The sequence below is a fragment of the Palaemon carinicauda genome, chromosome 32 (assembly GCF_036898095.1).
Source record: "Palaemon carinicauda isolate YSFRI2023 chromosome 32, ASM3689809v2, whole genome shotgun sequence".
NCBI classification, from domain to species: domain Eukaryota; kingdom Metazoa; phylum Arthropoda; class Malacostraca; order Decapoda; family Palaemonidae; genus Palaemon; species Palaemon carinicauda.
Genome location: NC_090756.1, coordinates 19,744,454 through 19,768,363, shown reverse-complemented (window position 1 = coordinate 19,768,363; position 23,910 = coordinate 19,744,454). Strand labels below are relative to the sequence as shown.

At 32.9% G+C, this 23,910-nt stretch overlaps 1 protein-coding gene across 2 annotated transcripts in view; it reads left to right on the top strand.

Moving 5' to 3' along the window:
* Positions 1-23,910, top strand: part of Hk (Hyperkinetic) — a 45,159-nt gene that overhangs the window by 14,015 nt on the left and 7,234 nt on the right. Inside the window, exons 4-6 of one of the 2 annotated variants that reach the window (XR_011040831.1) lie at positions 7,833-7,901; positions 17,958-18,167; positions 21,957-22,113. Coding sequence is in view for 1 of the 2 variants with exons in the window: in XM_068356133.1 (XP_068212234.1) it covers positions 7,833-7,901; positions 17,958-18,167; positions 21,957-22,058 (381 nt within the window). In the remaining variant the exon portion in view is untranslated. The remainder of the gene's footprint in view (positions 1-7,832; positions 7,902-17,957; positions 18,168-21,956; positions 22,114-23,910) is intronic. The other variant, XM_068356133.1, reaches the window with a different exon arrangement.

Sequence of the window (23,910 nt, the reverse complement as noted above, 5' to 3'; positions counted from 1 at the left end):
CGGCTTATGTTGATCACTCGGGGCAATGCGGAAATATAGAGGCTTCAAAGGGCATCAAAATGGGTGAATATATGTGCATGTTTTTTATTTTAATTTCTTCTTTTTGCTGTGTGTGTGGAAGTTCGGTGCACTTGAATAGCCCAGGAAAATCCCCCCCCCCATCCCCCGAAATCACTCAAATAGGTAACGTGACACCTAGCTCTTCCCCCAACCCTCCCCCCACCCCAACGAAGTAACCAATCAGGACTTAGGTAAATTTTCGTACTAGATGGGTAGAAAACAAAACGAAAAAATAAAGAATACAAGGCTTAATGGTAAGAGATTAACATATATTTGTTTTAATTCATCTTCATTATGCTTTGAAAAACTTACTTAAATTATTAGCAATGATATACATATATATATATATATATATATATATGTATATATATATATTCCAAAGCCCAAAGGCTTCAATATTATTTTGCCTTTTCATTTTTTGTCCAGTATAAAGTATTTATTTTCTTTTCAACTTGATAAGAATTTAGTTAATTTTAATAATACTTCTTTTACCATATATCTTCACTATTATCATTATTATTTTTGTTGTCTTTGTTATTTGTTTTATCGACACCTAAAATAATGATTAATCTAAATTAGAATATGCCAATTAATTATCTAATTTCATTGTTGAAGTTTTCGTTTTCATTCCCGTAGAATTTTATGTTGCGTTTCATACACGTATTTTCCTCCTGAATTCAAATAATTAAGACACGTACCATTTTCAAGAATAGACTTCAATCTTTTATTGTTGGAGTTGTATCATTAATTTTTATAATACATGCGAAGTATGTATTGCTTTAGTCAAAATTCTCTCTCTCTCTCTCTCTCTCTCTCTCTCTCTCTCTCTCTCTCTGGTAAATTTTGCTACTTTTTACAAAAATTGCTTAGTCAATCTATCTCTCTTTTGTTATTGGTAAATATATAAATCTCTCTCTCTCTCTGAGCAAATCTTTCTCTATTCATAATCATTGAGAAAATATATTAATCTCTCTCTCTCTCTCTCTCTCTCTCTCTCTCTCTCTCTCTCTCTCTCTCGGTAATCAACCTAAATTATGTTATATACATCATAAATGGCTAAGCAAATCTTTCTCTATCCATAATCATTGAGAAAATATATTAATCTCTCTCTCTCTCTCTCTCTCTCTCTCTCAAGTTTGTCGTTTTAATGTATTCACTTAGAACTATAAAAATGTATTCCCTTTTCAATATTTAAAGCTTCTCTCACTAGATGTCTCTGTGTATCTGTCTGTGTGCATTATTGGAACTCGCAAACACTTTTAGAAGCACTTGACTTACTCTTCATGAATAAGGACTCTACAGACACCAAACATAGTTTTTCCTTCCAAACTTTGAATTTGAGGATGTTTTTACACGTTTTAAGGAGTTTTTATTTTTTATGGTATAGTGTTGAGTTTTAATCAGTTTAGGCTACATTTGAGATTTAAAATATATTTTATAAGCCAGCTATTGTATTTTCCTATTCATGACATTAAATTTAGTATTAGCTTCTTCCAGTTTATATTTTCTTTAGGGATATAGAACCTGTTAAAAATTGAGGACTTACAAATTCAAAATGTAGGTATTTAATCTCTCTCTCTCTCTCTCTCTCTCTCTCTCTCTCTCTCGTAGTTTTTATTTATTTTTATTTCAGGTTTAGATCAAAATTGAAGATTTATAAATCTATAATGTAGGATTTCAATTCTCTCTCTCTCTCTCTCTCTCTCTCTCTCTCTCTCTCTCTCTCAGTTTTCATTGATTTCATATCAGGATTAGATTAAAATTGAGGACTTATGAATTTGAATTTTAGGATTTTAACTCTCTCTCTCTCTCTCTCTCTCTCTCTCTCTCTCTCTCTCTCTCATTTCTAATAAAGCTAAATCAATTTGTTAGGTAAATTCATATAGTATGTAGCATTGAAAATAGACAAATAAACTATTTTGACATATTTTCTTATCAAATTTTTACCAAAAGTTTATTAACTAATTTTCCTTACTGAATTAGTACCAAAGTACTTTATTTATTGCTTAAACAACACTCTTGATAGTTTTATCTTAGAAAACTGAACTATTGTTTGTTAATTTCGACAAAATTCAACCTAGCATCAACAAATATATTTTTTTCGAATTTTTGCACTAACGCGTACAAATAATTGTCTCTCAGAAAAATGCACTTTTATAAATGGACTTTTAACTCAGACTAATAATGTTACTTATTTGCAAACTTAACAAAAAGTTACTTTTTGCAAACTTAACAAGTAGATTACTTTAAAATCTTGATTTGACAAATACAGCCTTTTAACTTATATTCGAACTTTCTTCTAAACAAAGACAGTCAATTGAGGGACTAAGTACATGACAGTATCTTTGTTTAGCCAGTACATTTAGTATCTCCAGTTAGCTTACATAACTACAGTGTTTATCTCATTTCTGAAAATACAGGATCGACAAATCTCTGATAATAAAACTGTCTTCTCATTTAGCCAATTTACCTTTAAACAAATACAGTACCCAAACCTCGAAAAAACTATCTCTTTATTTAGTCAATTCGCCTTGAACAAATACAATACCCATACCACATCGCAATACAGTAGTGCATTACAGTATCTTTGCTTAAGCCGTGCAATTAGTATCTCCAGTTAGCTTACATAACTACAGTGTTTATCATTTTCAAAATACAGGATCGACAAATCTTTGCTAAAGAACTGTCTCTTCATGTAGCCAATTTCCCTTTGAACAAATACAGTATCATACCTCATCGCAATACAGTAGTACATTACAGTATATTTGTTTAGCCCGTTAATTAGTATTTCCAGTTAGCTTACAAAACTACAGTGTTTAATTTTCTGAAAATACAGTATCGACAAATCTTTAATAAAGAACTGTCTCTTCATGTAGCCAATTTCCCTTTGAACAAATACAGTACCCAAAAAAAACCCATCGCAATACAGTTATCTGTAGCTCCAACAAATACAATCATCTCTATTCCTAACTGCAAACAATTAGTGTCTTTGCTCGTAGATCCAAAACAAGTACAATGTCCTTGCACAATCACTCTCGTGTTGCAATGGTAGATACAACTTAGTTCTCTTCTCTGGAGTAAATTGTAGCTTTTTTTCTGTGTATTTTCTGTCTTTGTTACTTTTTTTTTTAATTGTTATATGTCATTGCGTCACTAAATCTTAGGTTAACAAGTAAATTAAAAAGCACTTACTTAGCATGCAAGCGGAAGATAATAAGTAGATGTTGCATGCGACGTGTATATATATATATATATATATATATACGTATATATATAATGTATGTATATACATATATATATATATATATATATATATATATATATATATATATATATATATATATATATATATATATATGTATATATATATATATATATATGTATATACATACATTATATATATATACGTATATATATATATATATATATATCTTTTTGGTCACTTGTGTGTGTTGCAAGACGGAAGATTACGTAATAATTAGGACAGATTTTTGTATGTAATTTATGACACTAAAAATGCGTTTGAAAGGTTTTATTTATGGAAAGATAGAATATATATTGAATAATATTATATTGAATATACAAAAATGATTCGATAGATATATATTCAACGAGATATTTTTCTAAAAATAATGATATATTTATTCAACAAAAGATTTTTTTTAAAAATCTGATAGAAATATATTCAACAATAGGTTTTTCTATGGAATTATGGTTAAACTCTTAAGAGGATAAATAAGAAATATAAATGTATTTCATAAAAAAAGGTAGATTGATATTTTAGGAAACTCAAATTATATTGATGGATATGATAATCTTTGGGAAGATGAACTAGATAAATATGAGGAGTAAGACTAAACTATTTATTGGATTTAAGATAATTTAATTAATATATATTTTCCATATAACAATTTTAATATTTTTCATTAATTTTAAATTTTTTAAATTATAAAAAATTATTAGGTAACGACGGATTTGAAAAGTATTTTTCAACGATGGAATAATTTTCTAATAAAGAAAATATTAATTATTTGTGAAGATGTAACGAAATAAAACAAAAACAGTAAATTTATAAAGATGAAGGAGATGCAAACAAAAATTCACATTTATGAAAGGTAAAATTAAGAAAAAAGATTGATTTCTAATAGAAAAAAAGAACAGTTTTGACTAGAATATACTCATTTTTTTTATGAAGAAACGGATTCTAAAATTAAAAAAAAAAAATCAAAATTCTCCGAGAATTGAACGAAGAAATATGAAAAAGAAATATATTGATTTAGAATAAATCTGGATATAAGTGAGAACGATATTGAAGTTGAAAAGAGATTGCATTGTTGAAAATGTTTGAATAATCTTAATAAATAAAAAATAAAATGATAATATTGGAAAATTTCATAATTATGTTATTAATATGCCTATGTGTATTCATAATATTAATGATAATATTTTTATTATTATCACTTTTATTAATATTATGACCATTATTTTTCCCCACTGAAGATAATCTCTTTAACACAAATAGAGAATATATATATATATATATATATATATATATATATATATATATATATATATATATATATATATATATATATACAGTATATATATATATATACTGTATATATATATATATATATATATTCATTAAAATCAATAAACAGGATTGATGGAATTAGGGAAAATGTCGTCGCATCGACTATGGTCAACTGATACTTATAAGGTCAATATCTCCAAAAACTGTAGATATGAAAGTGGATGACATTATAACGGAAGGGGGTTGACGTCCTGTTGGTGAATTTTTCATGATAAAGACTCTAAGGATGTCGTATCTCACTGCTTTACATACACACACAGACATGCACACATGTATAGGTGTGTGTCTGTGTGTTTTTATGTGCTTATATATATATATATATATATATATATAATACATGCATACACATGCACACACATATGTGCATATATGTGTGTATGTAATTTATATGTTAACATACGTCATACGCACATACATGTGTGTACTTGTATATGTGTGTTTGCATGTGTATATATGTATGTGTATGCAAAACATATACTTAGAGCTTGATTTCAATATGAAATAAAGCAGATATCTTATATAAACGTCAAAATATAGAAAAAAGCGAGATATAGAGATAGTTATATTAAAATGTTTTTTAAAAAAGGAAAACGTAAAATGTAGTGCGGAAAATGAAAACCAGATACAAGAAACATTTTAAAAACTTAATTAGAAAACTTACAAGATGAGAATCCTGGAAGAATATCTCCAGAATTAGAATTGGGAAAAATTACAAAAAAAAACTCCCCAGTTAAATTTGGGAGTAATTTGGAAAACAAACAGAAAAACTTTCTCCAGAGTTAAAACGTGGAAAATTTAAATGAGAATATTGAAGCCTTAATTTCGTTAAAAAAAAAAAAAAAAGATATTGTATATATATATATATATATATATATAAATATATATATATATATATATATATATATTATATATATATATATATATATATATATATATATATATATTTATATATATATACCATAGTTTTAGGAAAAAACAGTTTAGAAGTAGAAAAAAAAATATTAAAATTAAAAATTGAAATTAAATTATCGTACATCTATTGATCAAATTAGTAAAATTGGATGCCAAATTGCAATTTCAAATTAGGAGCAACATATAAACGTGTTTGTACATATGTATATATATGCACTTGTGTCTGCGCATGTATTATATGTGTCTGCTTTATATATACATAAGTATATATACATTTATAAACACGTAAGAACACAAACATACATAGATATGTTACCAATAGACTTGAATGTTAAGTGTTCCTCATATGTGCCAATCAACATTCATTTTCGAAAAAAAATAAAGTATTTTTATATTGTCAATTATTCATTTACGGATATTATATTTAATTGAAAATATAAAGATTAATTCATTTATTATTATTTGCCTAAAGTTAAAGCTAGAGATGAAAAAATGAACAGACCATAAAATATGTATTTTTAACTCTATGTATATCAGTCCCCGTATATTATATCTTCAACTCAAGTAGGCTTATTGTAACCGAGATGAACCATTTCATATAAATGGAATTTGAATAGGCCTAAGTAACCTTTAACCTTTTATAGGCATAGCGTTTTGATATAGAAAATATCGTTCCTAATTTTTTTTTTCTTTTCTAAATTAATATGTTTCCTCAAAACATTTTGAAGCCATTTGTGAGGATTGTCATAAAAGAAAAGATAAGTCAGACTTAATTTATTCAATACTTAAATATAGATAATTTACTGATAAACAATTTATTCAGGAAATTTAAATAATTTGATTATTTGTAAAAGAGATTTCAATCAAGAGAATAAAGAATAATATTAAATAAAAATGCAATATAAATTATTCTATATGAAAAAATAATAAAGACTTTTTCGAATCATTTATCTCAATATGTGTTGATTTTCTATTTTTTTCCAATACTGTTTCATTTAGATATTTATTATCGATAATTCTCATTTCCTCATAATAGATTTTTGTTATTCAATCAAGTGAAATTTATTGTATATAAACATCAGATTCCTTTATATTAAGGTTATAAATATTTACTTTATTATAAGTTGTTATTATTATTATTATTATTATTATTATTATTATTATTATTATTATTATTATTATTATTATTACGGCCCTTAATGAACGGGACTCGATATTATTGGTCTATTATCATCATTATTACGCTGCTATTTTTTTTATTTTACATTTTGTACAGAAACTGCTAAGTAAAACTTAGAAGTATATGTATATACTGTGCATATATATATATATATATATATATATATATATATATATATATATATATATAAGTATATATATGTAAATATATAGTGTATATATTCATAATATGTATGTATATATATATATATATATATATATATATATATATATATATATATATATACATATATATATATATATACACACATATATATATATATATATATATGTATACATACATGCATACATACATACATACATACATACATACATAAAAGAATGTAGACCCACAGCATATAAGCAGCCTTGCTTTTATATTCCTGTCTTAATTTTCCGCCCTAAAGAAAAACTTACAAAAAAGTAAAAAAAAAAAAAAAAAAAAGGAAAAAAAAATATGAGACCACACAAAAGATACAAACCTTATTGTAAAGGAGGGACTTTTCCCTTCTCTCCCCTCCCCCTCCCCTCCTCTCAGTCCTTTATTCTTAGTCCATTATCCTGAATTCCCCTCCCTACCTCTCCCTCTCCCCCTCCTTATGATATCCTTTGAAACAACCCCCACCCCCACCCCTTTACCTTAGTATCTTTTCAAAAGCCTCCTTTTCTTCTCTACCTAAGACAATTGTGTTTCCCACCTATCCCCAATCTAGTCTGGTCTCTCTCTCTCTCTCTCTCTCTCTCTCTCTCTCTCTCTCTCTCTCTCTCTCTCTCTCTCTCTGTGAAGGGTTTGTCTCATCCCTATTGCTTATTTTACCCCCTTGCTTCAATTCCTTTTATCCTCCTATTTTCACACCTTCCAACTCTCCTCTTTCTCCCTCCCTTTGTTCCTTTGTACCCACTCCCTCCTCCTCCTCCTCCTCCTCCTCCCCCACGAGAGAGACAAAAAAGAAAAAAAAAACTCCAAAAAAGATTTGGATGTCGGGGGAGTAGATGATCTGCTAGAGCATGCTACCGCAACTTCCCTTTTTTAATTCTCTTCCTGCAGAAAAAGTACACCTCCTCCATAAGTTGGAACGAAGACGAGACTCTATCTTCGGGGAACATCAAGGATCAGGTAGGTTCAGGTCCCAGGGCCCACGGCTGGGGAGCGCATTTTGGGAGGCATCCCTAGTTCGCTTTCTAGCCGTGAGGGGTCAGCTCGGTTTCCCGCCAAATCAAAAAAAAATAGATGGCGGATATTTTTTCCCGCCTTAACTCTTATGGAGGCGATGACAACCTTATTAACATTTTTTTCTTTAAGTCTGTTGATGTTAAATACTTTAACCAGCTCTCATTTAAATCCCAGTTAAAATCTAGATCTTCAAGACCAATTCCCTCCTCAATTAACTCCTCATTGTATATAACTTAAATGTCTTTACTCCCCAAAATGAAATTATAAATTGAAGGCCTAATGTCTTTCGATGTTTTCTCTATGTTCATTACTTTTTACATCTCCCTTTATTGGAATCTCAGGCTAAAATTAGGACCCCCAAAGATGGAATACCTGGGACATATTGTCTTGACACATGACTGGATACAAAAAGGCATATAGAGGTTTATCAGCAACCAGAAATCAATATATTCTACCTATTGCGTCAATGAGGATTTTAGATTGGTCTTTATTTAACCATCCCAGTTTGTCATCTCAAACTCCATGTCAATAAATCGTAACAGGCGATTGAAGAAAGTTTTCTGTTTTCCCCCCAAAATCAACACACAGATACAAGTTGTCTGTTTCCTAGCATATGAATAAAGTTGAAAGTTGAAGTTTTCCTTTGGCCTAGCCATCCAATGTGTTACATTAAGGCCGCCATCTTTGACAAAGTAATAAAAAAAACATTACTTACCCATTCATTTTATTTTTCATAATTCAGAGACATAAATAAGGAGTCTGGTTCATCAGTTGAATATACCATAGTAAAACTTGTTTATCAAATTGTTGCCATGAGTGTTGTTGTATAATCTGTCAAGTACCATTTCAAATGCCCATTTTATATCAAACATTTGTAAGGGGTTCGTGACTAAATATTTCAATCACACTATTCAACTATTGCAATTTGACCCCTTGTCCTCGTAAAGTCGCAATTTAACCCTGTTCTCTTGTAAAGTTATCGCAATTTGACTCCTTGTCCACGAAAAGTTGCCACAATTTGACCCCTTGTCCTCATAAAGTTGTCGCAGTTTCACCCCTTGTCCTCGTAAAGTTGCAATTTGACCCTTGATCTCATAAAGTTGTCGCAATTTGACCCCTTGTCCTCGTAAAGTTGTCATAATTTGACCCCTTGCTCTTGTTAAGTTGTCGCAATCTGACCCCTTGCCCTCGTTATGTTGTCGCAATTTGACCCCTTAATTTCGTGAATATGTTGCAATTTCACCCCTTGTCCTCATAAAGTTGTTGCAATTTGACTCCTTATCCTTGTAAGTCACAATTTGACCCCTTGTTCTCGTATAGGTGTTGCAGTTTGACCCCTTGTTCTGATAAATTTATCGCAATTTGACCACGTCCTCGTAAAGTTGTCACAATTTGACCCCATGTCCTCATAAAGTTGTCGGAATTTGATCCCTTGTCCTAGTAAAGTCACAATTTTTCCCCATTGCTCTCGTGAATTTGTCCCCATTTGATTCCTTGTCCACTTAAATTTATCACAAATTGGCCCCTTCTACTCGTGAAGTTCTTGCAATTTGACTCCTTGTCTTTGTAAAATTGTTGCAATTTGACCCCTTGTTCTCGTGAATTTGTAGCAATTTGGCCCCATGTCTTCATAAAGTTGTAGCAATTTCACCCCTTGCTCTCATAAAGTTGTCACAATTTGACCCCTTGTCCTCATAATATTGTCGCAATTTGACTACTTGCTCACGTGAATTCGCAATTTGACCCCCCCCCCTTGTCCTCTCAAGTCACAATTTGACCTCTATTCATAAAGTTGTTGCAATTTGACTCCTTGTTTTCATAAATTGGAAGCAATTTGACCCCGTGTTCTCGTAAAGTTGTCACATGTTGACCCCTTGTCCTCGTAAATTTGTCCTAATTTTACCCCTTTCGCTCATAAAGTTATAATTTGACCCCTTGTTCTTTTAAAGTTGTTGCAGTTTGACCCCTTTGTCCTCGTAAAGTCACAATTTGACCCCTTGTTCTCGTAAAGTTGTCATAATTTGACCCTTTGTTCTTATAAATTTGTCACAATTTGACCCCGTGTTCTTGTAAAGTTGTCACAATTTGTCCCCTTATTCTCGTAAATTTGTCGCAATTTGACCCCCTGTTCTCATAAAGTTGTCACAATTTGATCCCTTGTCCTTGTAAAGTTGTCGCAATTTGACCCCTGGTTCTCGTAAAGTCGCAATTTGGCCCATTGTTCTCGTAGAACCAAATTTATCCCCCCCCCCCCCACCTTTATCTAACTAATAGGATTGACCTCTGCAAACTAAGAGAAACTTAGGATGACGCAGAGTTGCTCGTTTACCGCAACACTCAGATATGCCAGCTTGTATCTTTCCTTTTAGTTATGATAATACAAAATTCTGTAGAAATGGTTGCTGCATTCCATTTAGTACCCACCCTACATTCTGACCAACTACAAAAAAGTTATTGTTGCCAGGCATTTAAAACGGTAACATGCATAAATTAATCAAATTTAGCTGATAGTCTTTTTGTACAGTCATCTGTCAAGGAAAACTTGCAAAGCCAATAACAAAACAAAATACGAAAATATCCCTTGACCTCTGGTAGAGTTCTTGTATGTAACATAAATGAGAAAAGGCATGTGCCTCAGAGGAAGGTAATTCTTCTTCAAGTCCTCTGAGGGCCATGCCTCAAGGGTCACCATCGGAAAACCTGAAGGATTCTTCTTCCCCCCCTTCCACCCCCCATACCCAACATCATCTCAGGTTACCCCCCCCCCCCCCCTCCCTCCTCAAAAGCCCCCATAAAGTATTGAGGCCATGCGGATAGTTTCCTGTGGGTTAGTATAAGCATGTTTTTTGTAGCAATAAGACTTGGTTAGAGAAGAAATTCAGAGTGAGGTAGAGAAAGGAGAGAGATATTTGGAAGAGATTTTTTGGTTAACAAAACAGCCAAGAAAGAGAGGTACAGTATAGTTAAAAGATAAGCATTCAAAATATACTTTTATTTGACAGATAAGGAGAGCAGATGTGTGCCATCTATATAAATAAATCATGTATTAGATTTTTCTTAATAGAGGTGAATTTTTATTGTTTACATAAGTATGAATGCCTCAATCAGTATACAATGCTCAGAAAATCTGGGCCCTATGTATACGTGAAAATCTCACGTGTTAGAAATGGAAAAATTATAGTCATAAATGATCTCTATAAAATTCAGATTGGGTTACTATGAGCAGAGAAATGCTCTTGTGTTTCATAAGAAAAATAATTATTGTCTAACTTTCTACAGGTTACAGGAAACCTCTTTGTAGACTAACAATATATTTCTTGAATATCTTATTTCAGCAAACCCTTTATAATCACCTCTCCCCCCTCCCCCACTTTATCTCAAACTTGTAACAATATTTAAAGACATATAACAAATATTTCAACTTCTGTATATACTTTACCAAAATGTTAGTTATCACCTTCATTACCCTCTGTCTGTTTATAATTTTTATCTAAGTTATTACACCTATTACAATTTGATTTGTCTCCTTTCCTTTATCGCTTTTCCATACATATTTTTCTGTAATATTCTGACCTAGCCTCCTGGCTAGTACAGTGGTAACGTGTTTGCCTCGCATTCGCGTGGCAAGAGATCGATCCCCGCCCAGGATCGTGAGTTTAAGCTGTCTACTGAGGAGGCTACTGCTGTGGTAGGGCACCACAGTGGGGGGTTGGGCTTGCCCGGCTGACGTTCTGGTGAGCATCTATTCTGATGGAACTGGAACTGAAACCAGACACCTTTAACCTTTAGTAGAAAGTTAAGAACAGATAAAGATTTATAGATAGACAAATTAGTGTTTACGGTGCTCTGTGAAAACTACGATAAGAAAGAAGTTGGCTGTGATTGTACAATATCCGTGTGCGTGAGATTAAGAGAGTGACTGTATATATATATATATATATATATATATATATATATATATATATAATATGTGTGTGTATGTATGTATGTATGTATATATGTATGTATATGTATATATTATTACATACCAGTAGGTCTTTGTTTTAGCCTTCTCTGTGAAAACTACGATAAGAAAGAAGTTGGCTGGGATTGTACAATATCCATGTGCGTGAGATTAAGAGAGTGACTGTATATATGTATATATATATATATATATATATATATATATGTATATATATATATGTGTGTGTGTATGTATGTATATGTATATATTATTACATACCAGTACGTCTTTGTTTTAGCCTGTATGCTATAATATAATCTACCTACCATTTTCTCACATTTCCTTATAAGCCTTTTGCTAAGTCTCCGTTCCCAATTCCTAGGGTTTGTCTTGCTTTTAACTATATGATACAACTTCTGGGTTTCCCCACAGTTGTTCATGCAACTTCTGGATTTCCCCCCAGTTGTTCCTGGGCGAGGAATGGCCTCCCAGAACCCAGCCCTTGGCTGTGTGACCCTATTTCGTAAATCCAGCAGTTTTTGCGTTTTTCATCTTTCATTGATTGTGGTACGCTTGACATTGTATAACTAAATAATTACTTCCATAATCAACTCAAAAGCCCTCATTTCTTTTAATGGATTAAAGTACAATTATCATTATTATAGTAACTATGTTATCCTTATTATTATCTTATTTCTTTCAATGGATAAAAGTACAATTATCCTTATAGTCATTATGTTATCCTTATTATTATTATTATTATTATCATCATTCGTCATATCAATCCAACTTTAAAACTTACTCATTCTCAATACCGTAATCATTATCATTAGCTGTAGCCAAAATAACATCATCTCTATCATCATCATCATTAACATCTACATAATGTGAGTGCCGTACTCCCATTAGCAGCTGGGATGTCCCCGGGAGGTCTATACTATACGCCTCTGCACTATGCATTATTCATAATTAGGCTTCCGGCCCTTTATTCGCATTCCGCTGGTAGCCAGATTATCTGGGTTCTGTGGCATTACTGAGTCAGTCCTTAAATAAAACAAAAGCTATGGAAAGAATAATGATGGGAATAATACTAAGAGACAGGAAAAGAGCAACGTGGATACGAGAGCAAACTAAAGTAGAGCATATTCTAATATGTAAGAAAAAGGAATGTGTCCCTGGGGATTGCAAAAGAAGCAGGGGAAGGAAAAGAAGACGATGGATTGACGAAATAAGAATGTTTGCGGGTGTGGACTGGCATAGAAAGACCATAAGATGGGTGGAAGGGCAATCTGAGGCCTTTGTTCTTCAGTGAACTGGTTACGGATGAATATATATATATATATATATATATATATATATATATATATATATATATATATATATATATATATTGTATATATATATATATATATATATATATATATATAAATATATATAGTGTATATATATATATATATAAATATATATAGTGTATATATATATATATATATATATATATATATATATATATATATATATATATATATATATATATATATATATATATATATATATATTGTTGCAGCACTAGTATTCAACTCCTAGTTTAGACTTTCTGTTTGCTTAGCCCAGGTTCAGCCTCCTCACATTCCAACATTACTATGATTAAAATATACAGAATAAAAGCTTCTTGATCGAAGGTTTGTGATGGGACGTCATGTCCAAAGGTTCGGTACTTTGCGTTTCTACACTCTTTCAGAACACACATGCCTTGGAAAATTTCTCTCGATAAAAACAAAAGACAAAATTGCATAAAAAAATATGATGAAAATCAACCTTCACAATAACAACAACGGCAATAACAAGAGTAGAAAAACTATAACAACGGCATGAGTGGAAAATGTTCTTCCTGAGATGAACAAAATTCAGCAGCGTCCTTCAGCGTCTCTCCGGACATCCATTAGTGGAAACCTTTTCGGAAGTTGTAGGAAACTTTCTTTATTTCCCAAACTTCACTGCTCTGGCCCGACCTGCTGTGACTGTTGGCAGAACTTTATAGCAGGTTGTTTGTCAAAACATGGCCAGAAATTTATTTGTTTCCATTGGAGTGTGCACCGTTTTGGTCCTTTGATTTCCACCCTAAAACTAGACCTCCAGTAACTGTTCCTATAGATATTGTTTTCATTTCGGAAAGTTACATTCAGCATCCATAAAAAAACTTTGTCTTGCTCTCTAACCTCATTTAATACTTCATATTGCCACTTGGGGTTTTCCACCAGTTGCACCTGGCCACTGAATGGCCTCCAGGGTTCCAGTGCCTGACCCTATGGTCCAGATTCATAGATCTAAAACTTAAGTCAAGTTCTTAGATGATTTTTCTGAACAAATCAGATTGACTTACCTCTCTTTTCTCCTTCACTGTATGTTCATTGGTTTTATGTACTTACTTCTTTGTTTTGTAGGGCCCATCTTCAGGCTAAATATTCGAATACAGAGGCTACTCATATGTATAAACGTTTGATGAAATCATTTGTATTTCTTAGTAGTAATTCTCTGGAAATTCTCTATAGGTATTTTCATCCATTGTTTAGTAATCTTGTGGCAGCCTGGCATCCCCTGTCAGGCCACTGCTTCCTCTATGTACTTCATGGATGTTATATATTTGTACTGTAATACCATATGCGTGTATCAAGAGTAATGTTGCACAGTAAAGCATTGATAGAACATATTTGAGCATCGTTTATAAGTGTAGTAGCGTATGTTATGAAGGAGTTAATCATTTATGAATTGTCTAAAAGAAAGGATGTGATTCCTCTTACTTTTGTATTACAATAACATCCAGTCTTTTGAGTGATGCTCATTTGTTATTTCGTATTTTTGTACAAGAGTTTATTTATGTCAATGTACTGACTCGAAAGTCACAAGCTATTGAGAGCTGAGCAGCAATGTGAGCTGTTAACAGAATAAATGTATCTTAATAATTCAAACCTCTCGTTGATGATGTAGTGTACATATCAATGGACATTAGTATTCTGCAGATACACATCATGAAACTGACCACTTAATTTCTTTTTTCAATCACTTATGACTTTCCATCCTTCAAGAGGAGTTTTCTTGCTTGCTTATGATCAAATCCCATTCTGGTCATTTCAAACTCTATTACATTTCCAATGCAAAGTCGATAATTGTAATGTGGGTGTTTTTTTCCTGTTTACTCTCCAACAAATATAAATTGCATGAATTTCATTAAGTACATAAATCAGGGGATCATGCTCCTCACTTTTCCCGCTCCATTGTATATTTATTTTTCTTACAATCTACACCCTTTGAATGATGCTTAAACCACTAGTTACACTTCTTATGAAAACAACTAGCATATTGAACGAGGCAGTGTTTGTAGGTGTTAACTCTTAGATACATGTAGAATAATCGTGAGTGATAGCTCGATCTGAAAGAGACAGTTTGGAGAACTTGCTGTATCCGTTCTTACCTCAAATGTTGCAGATCTTGACCTACCAATTTTCAAATGTAGAGTTATTTATCTAAATTATGCAAGGCAGCCACTGAAAATATCCACTCATGGTGCAGCTACTATAAGGTAAATGTCTGTTTGACACTTTTTATAAAGGCAGTTCGTAACTATACTACTAGTAGTTAATGAGTGCATTTTATGCCAGTCAGTACTTACGTACTGCAGTGGTAGATTGGGATTCAGTTATACAAATGAAAATCCAGCCAGTTACACGGTTGTTAATTTGCACAGCCTCTCCCTGACCATGATGGTTTAGAGCAGCATCTGTAAACTAAACCAGATGATAACCCATCAACATCCTTATCTATTTTCATCAAGGTCATCACAATTAGAAAACCTCTTTGACTCTAGTCACTGATTATTTCCATTCTTGACTACGGATCCCTATAATTCCATGTATGCAATAATCATGCTTTTTGTCATTTACTACTGAAGAAAGTAACCTTTTTGAAAAGTGTAGTTTCGTGCCTTCAGATGTACTAGGAGGAAGATTGAATTGTGACGGTACCGAGAGAAAGGTTGTGAACTCAAAGGCAGTGTGAAAGCAACTGAGTTAATTTATTATGGAACACTCTCCTTTATATACAAAACATCAAGGCAACAGGAAATTACATGTTCGAGAAAATGACAATGTTACATAGGCGACACGCAGACATGTTTATTCTGGTTCTTTTCAGTGCGAGGGAAGAGCGAAGATACAAGCATGATATATACAAAAGGAATTATGTACAATTGTGTGACACGGTTGGTACAGAATGGATTATTCTCTGAATATGAATTACTCTACTCATCCATATTAAGTTCAAAACTTGAGTAGGTTAGCTTGTGAGATCCAATGACTGTATGTTTGCATATGTACGAATGCCTATGTATATTTTTTTATGTAAATGATTGCGGGGTGTATAGAGAGCACAATTTACTTACAAATTTTTCTGTCAGGGACCAGAGATGTAATGCTATCCAGAGTTTTTCCTTATTAGATTGCGACTGTTAGAGATTACATACCTCCTAAGTTAGCCATACTGATTTTCCATGATATTCCATGTTTGACTCAAACATTTCTGTTTTTAATTTCTCATTTACAACAGCAACATCCATTAACTTTCAATTACTCAATGTCTTTAAAGTCCCAATCACTTCTGGTTTATACCAGTATTGTACAGTATTGAAATATAACCCATCTCAATCTAGCATTCCTTGTTTTACCTTTCTGTAGGTTCTGTCCAATCAGTGATGTTCTACCAATGTAATAGTATCAACCTTGTTAGTGTAGTATTCCCAGTCAGTTTTTAACAACCTTTTAATATTGTCTTACACATTTAACATAATCCCACTCATTTCTGACTATCTGATATTTCATCTATATTTTTATCCCAAAAATTGTATTTTTCTTCCACCTTGTTAGATACAAGTTGATATATTGATTTACATTTTCATAGTTACTAATATAAACTGATTATCCTGTGTCTGATGAAAAAATTAACATTATTTAACTTTTTATTTCGTTTTCACAGCCTACAGCTGTTCTACCCTCCATTAAACAATCTTAAATTTTCTCATTTGCTTTCCTAACATCAGTGTGATGACGTCATGTCCACGGCAGATGTCTTAGGAGTAATCCTTGCATCTCCGTAGACTCTCAAGATTATTCTATAGGAAAATACTGTAACCCTTCCACTCCTACTACAACTCTATCAAAACTTACTTTTTTACTAAAACTGTATTTATTCATGTAAGACGCAAAGTAATACAGACCCAGGAACCATGTGACCGGATCCACCGATGGGAGCACCATCTACTTCATCATGAAATGGTTGTTGAGTTGAGAATATTTTTGCTTAATTTTTACTGCTTTCTACTTATATTCATATTTTTGGTCATGAAATTTATTACATGCAGCCTAGCAATTCTCCTTTTTTATCCTTATTTCCCCAAAATTTCCTAGCCAACAAGACCATCCTGAGGTGTGAACATCCTCACTCTATAAATTTTCAGACGCAACATAATTTATGATAGAATCCTGGCCATGTCTTGTTTCCTGCGGGTTATATATGATACACCAGTGTTATTTATCATTCTCACTGGCTTAGTATTTGTATTATTAATGCCATTAAATACACCAAGTATTACTTACTTGTTTTTCCTAGTATTGTATTGTATCTGAGAATTTAAATAGCAAAACTTGACAATATTTAGCAATAGCACCACAAGTCAAAGCAATTTTGCCAGCCAGAACTCCATCCAACTGTATTCTTCACAAAAACACTTTAGAGCTTTTTGTAGAAACCATTTGTGGTGTTTTATTTTAGCTCACCAAATACGATTCAAAATCACCTTGAAACGCTTTAGTAGTTGTTCATTGTAAAGCTGTTTAAAAACTTATTCTAAGCTGTTGTATTAGAAAAATTCTATGCCTTTCCAATCTCATGAACCCGCTATGATATGGCCCGCTCTACGTCAACGCCAGGGGTAGAATAATGCCATGAAACATTGCCCATTATTTACATTCCTCTTGAGTGTTCATTTTACATCTTCCTATCCCTAGGGCTACACGTGGCTAAAGGACAAGGCAGGCACCGATGAAGGCCGTAAGCAACAGACTCGCCTTCGGGAGCTGGCTCAGTTGGCGGAGAGACTTGGATGCACCCTGACACAGCTCTCCGTCGCATGGAGTATGAAGAACGACAACTTACACTGTGTCCTGGTTGGTGCTGCCACAGTCGACCAGTTGCTGGAAAACATCAATTCACTTCAGGTCAGCAGCAAATTCTTTCCTCACTCCTTTCAGTTTCTTCTACTTTTTCATTGAAGTTTTAATCAATTGGTTTTTTTTATCCAATATTTGTTACCTAATTTTTATTTGCTTCAGTTAGCTATGTTAGTAATAATACCATCCTTAATAAACTTTTTATAGTCATTTAACTAGCAATGCTCATCTTAAATAATAGATTTAAAGTTTGCACAGTAATACGTATCTTTAAATCAAACTAATAGTTACATTATTAAAGTAAATAAGAATTTCAGAAAACGTTTCTATGATATTCATCACAAACTTTTTCATATCATAACCTAGAACATTTCTTAATTTTTGTACTTGTTCTTGAGATCATAAAAATTTACATATCATTCAACAATGCAACAACTCTGAGGGTACTTCCCGCAGATAGCAATTTGGTGTGTGCAGGCAGGAGTGGGTTGAAGCTTGAATTTAGAAGGAATCAATTCCACACTTACCGCACTAGCGAGCACTTTCAACTCTGTCTGAACGGTTTTCTTCAGTTTCATTGGAATCAGTAATTTAGATGCAAACTTCAACACAGGACTGCCTGCACTTGACTCACTTAGATTGAAATCTTTTATTAAAGGATTTTAGTTGCAATTCTTAAAGATCTGTCTTGATGTGAGTGGGTAAAGAATCAGATTACCACTATAGTTATGAATTTTATCAATACAGTAGTGATTCGTGTATAAGAAAATAAGCTTAAAACATCTTGGTGTAAGAATCTTATAACTCATTTGGCTTCATAAGTTCTTGTCTTCTTAAGCATGCTAATACTGTACCTGTCATAGTAGCAATCATAAGTAAAATTGTTCTTGATACTACAGTATATATACATATCTTGTCAAAACCAGATTTATGTTTAGTCACAGTGACAAAGTTACTACTTATCTCAAAACCTTGAATGGTTCATCGCTCTTATTCTTTTGTCGAAATGTTACCGCTGCTAAGTGATTTCAACCCTACTGATTGGTTCTGGTATTCATGGAAGTAAGGAAAAGGCACTTCAAAAACGTTCACGTAATTGCATGTTAGATCAGTGATGAGTGTATTTTGTTGTAGTGCAAAGTTGAACCATTTCATCCATAGAGATTTCGATAGCCGCTCTCATTCGTTAGAAAGATGCCTTACTTTTTGCATCCTGGTCATAAGGAAATAAGCTATTTTGGTGTGCTTCACATAGTTTCTAGCAGAGTTATCAGTGTAGCGGATCTCTCGTAGGTACAAGTACAGAATAGGAGCTCTGTCCATCTTCAGGCCTTTTGCATCCAAACTTACGTATTGCATGGACTTTCTTCCTTAATGTAGAAATCAAATGAAAATGGTAGGTACAAACCAAACAGAACTCTTAGGCTGAATCATTCATCTACAATATACATTTGGAATTAAAAAGTGTCATACATAAACTTCTGGGTTTATTGTGCTGTTTCCTGGCAAAGCAAACAAGATGTTGACAGAAATACTCAAAATTATACTATATTTTCAGTATATTCAAATGTATAGTTTGTGGGGTATCTTCATGTCTTAACATTATGAATTATTTCTATTCTCAAAATATGTTTTACTAACAGAACAGAAAATTCTTCTAAACATTTGTAAAAGGCCAGACATATCGGGTATTGTTTCGTTTTTTCTTGTGTGCTCATTGTGAAGCAAACTTTCAAGTCCCTTTGTCTGTAAATTTCATGCATATTTTTGTTTTTTAATGTGTAGTAAACTTTTTGCTGAATTCTTTAATGTACCATTTTTTCCTCAAGTTGTGTTATAGGAATAAAAAGGAAGCATATTCAGTTTTTCAGGGAATCATTTCGGTTTTTACAGAAATATGAAGGTTAAACAAAGACCATCTCTTGCTCTGTTAGGTTCTCGTCAGTACAACTGTTAATTGGCTCAAACTGTATAAGCATAGAAGTCAGTGAAGCTTTAAGAACGTCTCAGAAAGATAACAAATCTCTTACGATATCGTAAAGCCCTGAAACCTAATGTTATGAACATGATGTTTTATAGCCATTTAACAAGAGGGAAATGTTCAGAGTATGGTAATCATTCAGTGATCATCATGAAGACTGAATAGGATAAGCTTCCATGTGCTTTGTCCGTACCTTGAATAAATCACTGTTACCTTATGTAATATGTCAATCTCAGATTTAGTATAGAAGTTTTCAGAGAATGTTAAAACTATTGCTTGTATATAAGTATAGTAATACAAGCCAGGGTTAGTAGTGATAATACCTGATATTTGTTTACAGTTTGTATACAGTTAGTTTTTATGAGAAGTTAGTATAAGGAGAGTTTTTGTAAGAATTTTGGTGGTAAAAGAGAAGGGTATCAGTCTACAACGACTCGAAATTCATCGAGGCTCCACCCTGATGTTGTAACATTTTCAGGGGATTCTTTGTTTTCATAAATCTTTGATTTCAACTTTACTGTTTAGATCATTTTAAGGGCGGTTTTCAAACTCATAGGCCTTTGGTTTTATGACAATCATAATGATGTTGATGCTCTAAGTTCCAAAAAACATTGACCAACATTGTCTAGCCTTTGTAAACATATCTCAAATTCATTTCTAGAGCATAGAGTCCAAAGAAATAAGACTGATACATAATTTAAGAGTTTGTAAAAAAAAATCACACTACATTATAAAGTTGCATTAAGCAAAGCCCTGAGGATCCAATAATTGATCTGCACCAGGTCGACTCATATTCCCCATTCAGTGCAGGTATGGGCAAGAACTGGATTTCTTCAAAAGTGTGTGGTTATGGGTGAGTGCTGATAGGTGGCGTCCAGGTGCAGTGAATGTAGGCTTGATTCTTTAGGCAATTTTAAATGTTATCTCATTTTAAATTTCACCTTCTGTGCAACAGTTGCCCTCACAGAACATGATGATACAGAACAGTGTTGTTTTAAATCCAAATCCTCGCCTTCTTAACACGTTATTTTTCTTAAGCAGGAGCTAATTTGTGCTTCCACTTTACGGAATTTCAAAGTTTTGTTCTAATTTTATAGGTATGTAAGTCTTATCCTAACTGCGCTAGTCATGCAAGATATGACTTTCAGCTTTTAGGGCATTTTATAGTTCCCATCACCATCTCATAGGCCATTCCATGTTATGAAAAGCTCTGCAGAGAACCCACAGGACTTTTTGAACATAGGATTAAACCATTTTCAGCACTTACCATCCTATAAACTTTGCTTATGCTATTGTATGCATACAGCCCATTTTGCAGAGCACGCTTAACTCTGTATGACACTTCTGGGCTTTTCATTTCTAATCATGCATGACAATCTGTAGTTTGCACCTATCTTTTCAAAATTTTATGATCATTAGCTCACTCAAAGTTTTTCTCAAAAACATAGGAAAAAATCAGAGCTCTTACTCTGTACTTCCTGTAGGCTGTAAGTTTTCATAAATTACAGGAGCTTCCCAAAGTCCCATGTAGATTGCTTTGCACCAAAGCGCAGTGTAATTTTGATCACAGTGGCATTCTTCATCAGATAGCTTATGTCATAGCAGTAGAGGTCAGTCCAGCGCTTGGTAGAAGATGTAAGTAGAGGTTATTCCAACGCTTGGTAGATGATGTAAGTGAATTTAAAGCTTTGCAAAAAGCCAGACTGGGTACTGGAACCCTTAGCGTCACGTCACGCAGGCCCTTCCAGATTCTGGAGCACTAGCCTGAAGGGCCATGCCCGGTTATTCTGTCTCGTTCTGCCAACTATCAGAGCCAATCAAATATATCAACAGGTTTTTTTTCTCTAATTGTCCAGGTTGTCCCAAAGCTGAAACCCGAACACATGAGCGAACTGGAGCGCATTCTCGACAACAAGCCCGTGCGCCCACCCATGATATCAACTCTTGCGCAAAGATGACAGGAGCTTGCGGCGCAGGGGATAGGCGTCGAGGAAGAGAGTGAGGAGGTAGTGTGTAAGTGTGTGAGAGAATTAATGATTCTATGTGCCAAAGGGAGAGTGAAAGGGCGTGAACGGGAGAAGAAGGTACCAACAAATATTTTTTCTTGTTATTTCCATACTTTTTCCAATGAATTTATTCAGTATAACCTACCTCTTATGGTGCATTTCAATTTTGTTCTTTCAAGAGTTTGATACATTGGATTCACATTTATTATTTTCTTTATCAATGCTTCTTTTTTATCATTCAAAGGAATCACATTTTCAAGCACTACAGTGTTCAATGTCTTTTTCTAAAAGGGGCAAGAACTCACACTTATAACCAAGGTGTCCTGGTAAAAATAAAGTGCCAAAAAGGTCATTTCAGACATCCAAAGTATTTATGGCATCAATTTTAACATAAATTTTAATTATATATGGGATATAGTTATTCTGCAATATATATATATATATATATATATATATATATATATATATATATATATATATATATATATATATATATATATATATACAGAGAACCCTCATTATTCACACACATATCCACTTGTTCTTTCTTTTACTAGTCGGAAAAAAGATGATTTGCTATAGCTTTTTCTCATAATTCATTAAGAAAGAATATTAAATTATTACACAGTCCTTTTTAAAATGCATATTAAGTTATTTAGAAAATGTTAACGCAATACAGTAAACATTTGTAGAAAGAGTAACCTGACATTACAATTTTTTGTTAAACATGCAGGCCAAAAATTTAGTCCTTGAATACTCAACACTCAGTCATTTGTAGACGTAGTTTAATCGGAGATCAGTCTACTGCACTAACAACTGCATTTCTGGTCTGATGGAGTCAAGAACATGCTTATTTGCCCCACACGTAAATATTTGAAAATCCAGAGATAGAGAGAGAGTATCATTTAAGGGGTTTCAGAAACATATTGTAAATTGTAGCGTCAAAAACTGGTGTTGTTTTTCTTTGTTTATCCATTGATTATTTTCATGTTCAGATTTTGAAACCAAATGAGCAAGCTCCTTACTGACATCTAAAACAAAGGAAATTAGCTGGCTTTTTTTTTTCTAGGTACATTGGGTATATTGTCACTTTTATTTATGAGTACTGATTTTAACCAGAATATATGCATGTACTGTGTTAGATACATATGGGGGGAAAACAAATTGCTACAGAGAGTATTCCTACATTTGATTGTCCTACGTGAACATCTCCGTGACAAGCTCCTGTGCTTACATAACAATTATCCCATCAAGAGATCAATTGTGATGCTATGAAATTTAGCCTTGACAAACTCCATTGCCTCTCTAGAGAAAGCCATTGGCCATAGGTATGAATGACCTAAAAAGTTACCCAACCATTATAAGACCTCGATAAAGCTCCATTTCTCTTTGTGTCCAGTTTTTTTACCCTAAGCTTTTCCGTAGAAGTATGAATGAGACGATGTATATGAAGGTGAATGCAGTAGATGTAGCACGGCCTTTTTTAACTAGAATTTTTATTTTTATACTTTTGAAGTTCTTTCTTAGCCAAACCATTATAATTTTCTTTAAGCATGCTAACCATGATAAACAACCCAGAGGCATGAGATGCTGTGGCAGCGGCTTCTTCTTCTTCTTCTTCTATTTCCTCATCCTTCTCTTCCTCTTCTTACTTTTGAGCTTGTCTTTCCAGCGCCTCTCTCCGCTTTGGCCATGAAAAATTCCGAACTCCATAAAAGTTCTCCTCCTTCCATCTGTCTTGTAAGATATTTGCCTCTCTGTCCTTTCAATCTCGCTTTTAAATGTAGTCTGAGGTAGGTGTCGA